This window comes from Pyrgilauda ruficollis, unplaced genomic scaffold, assembly GCF_017590135.1.
Source record: "Pyrgilauda ruficollis isolate IOZ18807 unplaced genomic scaffold, ASM1759013v1 scaffold1115, whole genome shotgun sequence".
Lineage (NCBI taxonomy): Eukaryota > Metazoa > Chordata > Aves > Passeriformes > Passeridae > Pyrgilauda > Pyrgilauda ruficollis.
This window is the reverse complement of record NW_024509378.1, coordinates 1-8,675: the sequence shown is the minus strand read 5'-3', so window position 1 is coordinate 8,675 and position 8,675 is coordinate 1. Positions and strand designations below refer to the sequence as shown.

Genomic DNA, 8,675 nt, shown 5'->3' with positions numbered 1-8,675 from the left:
CCTGAACCCCCAGGAACAGACCCTGAACCCCCCAGGAACAGGCTGGGCAGGAGGGCGAGCCCCCCCACTCTGAAATTTAACTAAACCCCCCCTAAACTCTGCTGCAGCAGGGGAAAAAAATGGGAAAACCACAGAAAATCCTTGATTTTCCAGCAAAGTGAGAGGATTCCGGGCTGCTCCCAGCACAGGGGGGGCTCCCAGGCTCGGAGAACCCCAAAAAGCTGCTCCCTGAAGCCCCCAGACCCTCACCAAAGTGTTTGATCTGCTTTTCGTATCGCTCCACGAAGGTTTTGTGCTTCTTCTCCTTCTGCTCCTCTGTCTCCTCCTTCTCCTCAGGCTTCACGTTGAAAACGCTCTGGGGGAGCACAGGCAACGATTTTGGGGGGCCCCTCACAGACGTGGGGTCGGGTTTTGGGGGCGTTCCCCCCCACCCCACCAAAGCCCACCTTGCTGAAGCCGTCCTTGCTGAGCGTGTCCACGTTCCAGGGCATGTTCTTCTCCTTCTTCCTCAGCTCCTCCAGCTTGCTCTCCCAGCTCTTCTCCTCGTTCCTCAGCTGCTGGGCCTCGGCCTGCAGCTTCTCCAGCTCGCCCTTCCCGCTCTGCGGCTCGGCCAGCTCCAGCTCCTTCATCCTCTTCTGGCACTCGGCCAGCCGGCGCTTGCACTCGCGGCAGCCCTTATCCAGCTCCTCCTTCTCCTTCTGGAACTGCTCCATGCGCTCCACGCGCGCCTGCGCGGCCGGGGGGGCTCTGCTTAGCACGGGGGGGCCCCCCCCCCCGCCGTCCCCGTCCCCCCGGGAATCCCGGGCGCGGTCGCCATGGGAACGGGCCTCCCGCGGAGCGCCGGGCGGCGCGGGCCGGCCGAGCCGCACCTGGTGCCGCCATCGGAAGAGACTGGCGGTGTCGATGTTGGGGTGAGTCTCGTCCTCGTCGTCCGAGACCTCGATGTGGTCCCACACGCTGTAATCCACCATGGCGCGGCCGCCGCGACCCTCCGCCGCCCGCCCGCTTCCGCCCGCGCCTGACGCGCTTCCGCCCGCGCATGACGCGCTTCCGGCGCCGCGCCCGCCCTCCTGAGCCTGCGCGCTGCGCGCGGGGAGCCGCGCCCGGTTCAAAGATGGCGGCGGATTTAAAGAGATAGGCGCACCCTCGCACACGCAGCGCGTTTCACCCGCGGGTTTAAGAGAGATAATCAAATAATGGGGATTTAAAAACTATCTTAATGATTTAAATGGAAGGAAAAGCCTGCATCTTCCACCATCTGAAGAGGTTTAATTGACTGCGAATCCCTGCTTTGTGATATTTTAGGGATTTAGGTGAGGGCAAATCCAAGTTTCTCCTTGTTTAAATGGTTAAATTGAGGAGGAATCGCTGTTTTCTGTCGTTTTTAAGGGTTTACATTGAAAGGAGCCTCTTTATGGGCCGTTTTAAGACTTCCATCAATAGGGGCCCTCTGTTTTAAGGGACTTTATGGGGAAAATGGTGTCAAAAAGGCCCAAAATTGCTGTTTCTTGAGGCAAAACCAGTAAAGGGAGGAGGAAGCCTCTTGCTGGGTTAAATTGAGAAGGAATTACATTAAAAAATTTAAATTGAGGCAGGATCCTACATTTTAAGGATTGAAACGGAGGGAAACTCCACGTTTTTCACCATTTTTATGTTTTATTGTGGGACAAGACTCCCTTTATCCATCGTTTTAGGGCTCTAAACATAGAGGGAACCCCTTTTTCCATTTCCAAGGCTTAAACTGGGGGGCCAAAACCCTTTTCTCGTAGTTTTAAAGGGTTTAACTAGAGGGGGTTTCCTTAATTGTGAGGGGAAAAGGGTGAGAAATGTGGGGGGGAAAAGGAGGAAATATGAGGGGAAAAGGGTGAGAAATGTGAGGGGAAAAAGGAGGAAATGTGAGGGGAAAAGTGAGAAATTTGAGGGGGAAAAAGGGCAGGAAACGTGAGGGGAAAATAGTGGGAAATGTGAGGGGAGAAGGGTGAGAAATGTCGGGGGAAAAAGGAGGAAATGTGAGGGGGAAAAGTGAGAAATTTGAGGGGGGAAAAAGGGCAGGAAACGTGAGGGGAAAATAGTGGGAAACGTGAGGGGAAAATGGTGAGAAATGTGAGGGGAAACGTGAGGGGAAAAGGGCGGGAAATGTGAGGGGAAAAGGGGGAAACATGAGGAAAAAAAGGCAGGAAATGTGAGGAGAAAAAGGGCGGGAAATGAGGGGAAAAAGGTGAGAAATGTGAAGGGAAAAAGAGAGGGAAATGTGAGGGGAAAAGGGGGAAACGTGAGGAAAAAAGGGCAGGAAACGTGAGGGGAAAAAGGGCAGGAAACGTGAGGGGAAAAAGGTGAGAAATGTGAGGGGAAAAAGAGAGGGAAATTTGAGGGAAAGAGAGGGAAATTTGAGGGGAAACGTGAGGGGGAAAGGGGGAAACATGAGGGAAAAAGGGCAGGAAATGTGAGGGGAAAAAGGTGAGAAATTTGAGGGGAAAAAAAGAGGGAAATGTGAGGGGAAAACAGTGGGAACCGTGAGGGAAAAAGGCAAAACCGAAGCAATTTGCAGGCTGCTCGCCCCCACCCAGTCTGCCCCGTGGTTTAAAACACCCAAAACCCCCCCAAAGCCCACCCCCCAATATCCCCCCATAAAGCACCTCCAGCGCTGAGTCCTGAGCCTTTATTAGAACATTTCACGGGGGTGCCACGCACCAGACCCCCGAAACCAGCTACAAAAATAGAAGTGCTAAAAACCCCCCAAAAGGCACGGGGGGCAAGCCCCGGAAGGAGCCGGGGTGTGTAGTGTGGAGACGGGACCAGCCCGGCGCGTCTCGGGGGTCTCAGCTGGAGGGAGCCCGGCCGTGCGGGGCCCGCGCCCGCCGCGCCGCCGTGGCCAGGCGCTGCTGGGCCAGGAAGGACAGAGCGCCGCTGCCACCGCCGCCGCGTGCCGCCGCGCCGGCCTCGTGCTGCTGCAGCGCCAGCCCCTGCGGGACGCGCGCGGTTTGGGTCGGATTGTGTCCCTTCCCTCTGGCTGTGTAATCCCTCAGCTGCGCTGGGATCGTCCCCAAATCCCCGTCCTGGATCTGTCAGTCCCTGTCAGTCACTCAGCATCCCATCCTTTCTATCCAGAACTTTTCATATCCCCTCCTCTACCTGTGTAATTCCTCACCCGCGCTGGGATCGTCCCCAAATCCCCGTCCTGGATCTGTCAGTCCCTGTCAGTCACTCAGCATCCCATCCTTTCTATCCAGAACTTTTCATATCCCCTCCTCTACCTGTGTAATTCCTCACCCGCGCTGGGATCGTCCCCAAATCCCCGTCCTGGATCTGTCAGTCCCTGCCAATCTGTCAATCACTGTCGATCTCTGTCAATCACTGTCAATTGCTGTCAGTCACTCAGCATCCCATCCTCTCTATCTAGAACTTTTCATATCCCCTCCCTCTACCTGTGCAATCCCTCACCTGCGCTGGGATCGTCCCCAAATCCCCGTCCTGGATCTGTCAGTCCCTGCCAATCTGTCAATCACTGTCGATCTCTGTCAATCACTGTCAATCGCTGTCAGTCACTCAGCATCCCATCCTTTAATCTAGAACTTTTCATATCCCCTCCCTCTACCTGTGTAATCCCTCACCTGCGCTGGGATCATCCCCAAATCCCTGCCCTGGCTCTGTCAGTCCCTGTCAATCTGTCAATCACTGTCAATCTGTCAATCACTCAGCATCCCATCCTTTCCAGAATCCCATCCTTTCTAGCATCCCATCCTCTCCACCTACAACCTTCTGTACCCCCTTCCTCTACCTGTGCATTCCCTCTCCTGTGCTGAGCTCATCCCCAAATCCCTTTCTCCCCCCCCAGCCCCCCCCAATCCCATTCCTGTCCCCCTCCCCATCCTCCGTGCCTCAGTTTCCCCGCTCTAACCCCAGAGCCCTGGCTCTCTGCCAGTCACTCAGCATCCAGAACTTTCCACGCACGTCATCGAGCGATCAGTCAGAGCCCAGGGCTCAGCCCCCCCGTGCTGCACGAGTGTCCCCCCGGGCTGGCTGGGGTCCTGGGGGTCCCGGGGGTCCCGGGGGGTCCCGGGGGTCCCCGTCCCCGCGCTCACCATGTTGTACCAGGCGGTGACCAGCAGCCGCTCCTCGCGCTCCCGCTGCGCCCGGCTGCGCTCCCAGTCGCTCTGGGGGGGTTCGGGGGGGCTCAGCTGGGGATGGAGACCCCCAGGACCCCCCCAAACCCACCCCAGGGTTAACCCCTCACCTCCAGGTGCCGGATCAGCGCGTCCTTCTCCTGCAGCTGGCTGCGCAGGAGCTGCAGCACGGGGGCCAGGGGGGGAGTCCCGGGGGGGTCCCCGGGGGACGATGAGGGTTTTTGGGGGGGCGACCTCGTGGAACCTCGAAATCCTGATCCCACAGAGCGAGCAAAAAGGGAGCTTAGCCAGGAAGGAGCCCCAAAGCCCCCAAATCCTCATGGGGAAACTGAGGCATGGCTCATCTCCTGCCCCCTCCCTCCAGACGTCACCCCCCAGGATCCCTGTTTCCAACCCCCACTCTGGGGTACCCCAAAACTTCCCCCCAGGACTCCCCACACCCAGACCCCTCCCCAAATTCTGATGCCCACTCCAGACCCCCTCATACCAGCCCTGGAGAGCTCCAGCTCTTCCTCCTCCTCCTCCTCCTCCTCGTCCTCCGGCAGCTCATCCCTGGGGGAGCAGGGGGTGGTCACAGGTGGGGGATGCTAGGAGGGCCCCCCAAATGCCCCCCACCCCCCAAAAACTCACAGGTCCTCGGGCGCCTCCTCCAGCAGCACCAGCTGGGGGGAATTCAGAGAGGTCAAGCTGAAACGCTGAGGTGCCCCCAATAAAACCTGACCCCCCCAAAACACCGAGACCCACACAACGAACTGGGGACCCCCCCCGGCTGTTGAGACCCCCCAAAATCTCCCCGGTGCCCCCCTCACCTCCTCCTGGGGCCTCCCCTGCGCTGTCCGAGGCTCAGCTGCCTCTGCGGCCTCCAGCCTGTGGGAGTGGGGGGCCATCAGCCCACACAACGAACTGCAGGGACTGGGAGGCTCGTCAGGGACTGGGGGGGCTCTCAGGGGTCTTTCGAGGACCCCCGGACCCCCAGACCCCCACCTGTGCTGGAGCTGGTCCCGCTGCAGCCGCAGCCGTCGGTTCTCGCGCCGCAGCCGCGTCACCGCGTCCCTGGGGGGACACCGGGGTGCTCGCGGGGGACCCCACAAAAAGCCGGGGACCCCCCCTCCAGCCGTGTCACCGGACGCCCCCCCGGACCCACCTGAGCTCCGCGGGAAGGATCTCAGCCGCCAAATTCCGGGGAGGGGCCGCGCCCCCCTCCAGCCCCGCGTCTGGGGGCAGAGATGGGCTTTGGGCACGGGGACAGCAGGTGACACCCCAAAGGTGTGCGCTGCCCCCCCAACCCTGCGGAGCCCCCCAAACCCCCCGGAGCCCCCCGAACCCCGTGGGGGCTCTCTGGTGTCCACACAAGCATTGTGCGGGTGAGGAGCGTGTCCCCACCTGCCCAGGTGCTCTGTCACCTGCCCAGGTGTTGTGTCACCTCCCCAGGTGCTCTGTCACCTCCCCAGGTGTTGTGTCACCTCCCCAGGTTCTCTGTTACCTGCCCAGGTGCTCTGTCACCCGGCCCCGGTACGTGGCCACCGCCGCCTCGAGCCGGCCCGCCCGCGCCGACGACGCCCTGGGACACGGCGGGGACGGTGACACCTGGGCACGGGGCACCGCCGAGGATCTCCCGCGACACCTGAGCCCAGGTGAGCCGTGCCTGAGCTCCGAAACACGGCCACGGCCACGGGCACGTGCTGGCACCGCCCCGATGGTGACGGTGACAGTGCGGGCCCCCGGGCTCACCTGAGCAGGTAAGTGGCTTACCTGAGCAGGTGCCCCGGCTCACCTGAGCAGGTGACTGGTTTATTTGAGCAGGTATCCTGGCTCACCCAAGCAGGTGTCAGCTCACCTTTGCAGGTGGCAGCTCACCTGAGCAGGTGCTAAGCTCACCTGAGCAGAGCTCAGCTCACCTATGCAAGTGCTCAGCTCACCTTTACAGAGCTCAGCTCACCTGTGCAGGTGCTCAGCACACCTGTGCAGGGCTCAGCTCACCTGAGCAGAGCTCAGCTCACCTGTGCAGGTGCTCAGCTCACCTGAGCAGAGCTCAGCTCACCTGAGCAGGGCTCAGCTCACCTGAGCAGGTATCAGCTCACCTTTACAGGGCTCAGCTCACCTTTACAGGGCTCAGCTCACCTGTGCAGGTGCTCAGCTCACCTTTACAGAGCTCAGCACACCTTTACAGGGCTCAGCTCACCTGTGCAGGTGCTCCCTCTCAGATACACAGAAAGGAATCCAGGTGTGCAGGATCCCTCCCAGGTGTACAGGAAGGAATCCAGGTGTGCAGGATCCCCCCCAGGTGTGCAGGATTCCCCCCAGGTGTGCAGGATTCCCCCCAGGTGTCCAAGATCTTTCCCAGGTGTGCAGGATCCCTCCCAGGTGTTCAAGATCCCTCCCAGGTGTGTGAGAGTCCCTCCCAGGTGTGCAGGATTGCCCCCAGGTCTGCAGGATCCCCTCTCAGATACACAGAAAGGAATCCAGGTGTGCAGGATCCCTCCCAGGTGTACAGGAAGGAATCCAGGTGTGCAGGATCCCCCCCAGGTGTGCAGGATTCCCCCCAGGTGTGCAGGATTCCCCCCAGGTGTCCAAGATCTTTCCCAGGTGTGCAGGATCCCTCCCAGGTGTTCAAGATCCCTCCCAGGTGTGTGAGAGTCCCTCCCAGGTGTGCAGGATTGCCCCCAGGTCTGCAGGATCCCCTCTCAGATACACAGAAAGGAATCCAGGTGTGCAGGATCCCTCCCAGGTGTACAGGAAGGAATCCAGGTGTGCAGGATCCCCCCCAGGTGTGCAGGATTCCCCCCAGGTGTGCAGGATTCCCCCCAGGTGTCCAAGATCTTTCCCAGGTGTGCAGGATCCCTCCCAGGTGTTCAAGATCCCTCCCAGGTGTGTGAGAGTCCCTCCCAGGTGTGCAGGATTGCCCCCAGGTCTGCAGGATCCCCTCTCAGATACACAGAAAGGAATCCAGGTGTGCAGGATCCCTCCCAGGTGTACAGGAAGGAATCCAGGTGTGCAGGATCCCCCCCAGGTGTGCAGGATTCCCCCCAGGTGTGCAGGATTCCCCCCAGGTGTCCAAGATCTTTCCCAGGTGTGCAGGATCCCTCCCAGGTGTTCAAGATCCCTCCCAGGTGTGTGAGAGTCCCTCCCAGGTGTGCAGGATTGCCCCCAGGTCTGCAGGATCCCCTCTCAGATACACAGAAAGGAATCCAGGTGTGCAGGATCCCTCCCAGGTGTACAGGAAGGAATCCAGGTGTGCAGGATCCCCCCCAGGTGTGCAGGATTCCCCCCAGGTGTGCAGGATTCCCCCCAGGTGTCCAAGATCTTTCCCAGGTGTGCAGGATCCCTCCCAGGTGTTCAAGATCCCTCCCAGGTGTGTGAGAGTCCCTCCCAGGTGTGCAGGATTGCCCCCAGGTCTGCAGGATCCCCTCTCAGATACACAGAAAGGAATCCAGGTGTGCAGGATCCCTCCCAGGTGTACAGGAAGGAATCCAGGTGTGCAGGATCCCCCCCAGGTGTGCAGGATTCCCCCCAGGTGTGCAGGATTCCCCCCAGGTGTCCAAGATCTTTCCCAGGTGTGCAGGATCCCTCCCAGGTGTTCAAGATCCCTCCCAGGTGTGTGAGAGTCCCTCCCAGGTGTGCAGGATTGCCCCCAGGTCTGCAGGATCCCCTCTCAGATACACAGAAAGGAATCCAGGTGTGCAGGATCCCTCCCAGGTGTACAGGAAGGAATCCAGGTGTGCAGGATCCCCCCCAGGTGTGCAGGATTCCCCCCAGGTGTGCAGGATTCCCCCCAGGTGTCCAAGATCTTTCCCAGGTGTGCAGGATCCCTCCCAGGTGTGCAGAATCCTTTCCAGGTGTGCAGGATCCATCCCAGGTGTGGGGGATCCCCCCCAGGTGTGCAGGATCCCCCCCAGGTGCTCCCCCGAGCTGGCAGAGACCCCCCCTCCCGCTCACCCTCGGGTGGAATTTGGGGGGCCCCAGGATTTGGGGGTCCTCACCTGCTGCTCCAGCTCGTGGCAGCGCTGCCCCGACCCCTCCTCGGGGGGCTCCTGGCTCAGGAAGTAATACTGGCGGGACTGGGGGGGCACGGGGGGGCTCAGACACCCCCTGGCACCCCCAAATTCCCCCCGGGACCCCCCGAAATCTGCCCCCCCCTCACCTGGGTGTCGAAGTTCCCGTAGGTCTCAGCCGCCATCGGCTCCGACGGCTCCGGGTCCAGGAGCTGCCCCCGGGGAGGGAGAAATTGGGGTCTGGGGGGGCTCGGGGGGGGCTTCAGGCCCCCCAAAAACCCCAGGGGGGCCCCACGAAATCTGCCCCCCCCTCACCTGGGTGTCGAAGTTCCCGTAGGTCTCAGCCGCCATCGGCTCCGACGGCTCCGGGTCCAGGAGCTGCCCCCGGGGAGGGAGAAATTGGGGTCTGGGGGGGCTCGGGGGGGGCTTCAGGCCCCCCAAAAACCCCAGGGGGGCCCCAAAACTCCCCCGAGACCCTCCAAGCCCTGAGGTCCCAAATCTCCCCCAGACCCAACTCGCAGTGATCCCTTACAGGGTACCCCCCAAACCATCCCCAACC

At 60.8% G+C, this 8,675-nt stretch overlaps 1 protein-coding gene and 1 long non-coding RNA gene across 2 annotated transcripts; both read right to left on the bottom strand.

The window, feature by feature from the left end:
* Positions 1-76: 76 nt before the first annotated feature.
* On the bottom strand, positions 77-1,030 carry LOC121358981 (hsp90 co-chaperone Cdc37-like). Its single transcript, XM_041477596.1, has 3 exons — positions 870-1,030; positions 447-728; positions 77-355 (listed from the first exon to the last, which is right to left on the bottom strand). The coding sequence occupies exons 1-3, from the start codon at positions 969-971 to the stop codon at positions 92-94; spliced, it is 648 nt and encodes a 215-aa protein (XP_041333530.1). The 5' UTR covers positions 972-1,030; the 3' UTR covers positions 77-91.
* Positions 1,031-2,644: 1,614 nt separating this feature from the next.
* Positions 2,645-5,389, bottom strand: LOC121358977. Its single transcript, XR_005955977.1, has 7 exons — positions 5,269-5,389; positions 5,109-5,177; positions 4,934-4,991; positions 4,612-4,786; positions 4,235-4,377; positions 4,083-4,154; positions 2,645-2,963 (listed from the first exon to the last, which is right to left on the bottom strand). It is a non-coding gene; the product is annotated as an uncharacterized LOC121358977 (long non-coding RNA).
* Between the last annotated feature and the right edge of the window lie 3,286 nt (positions 5,390-8,675).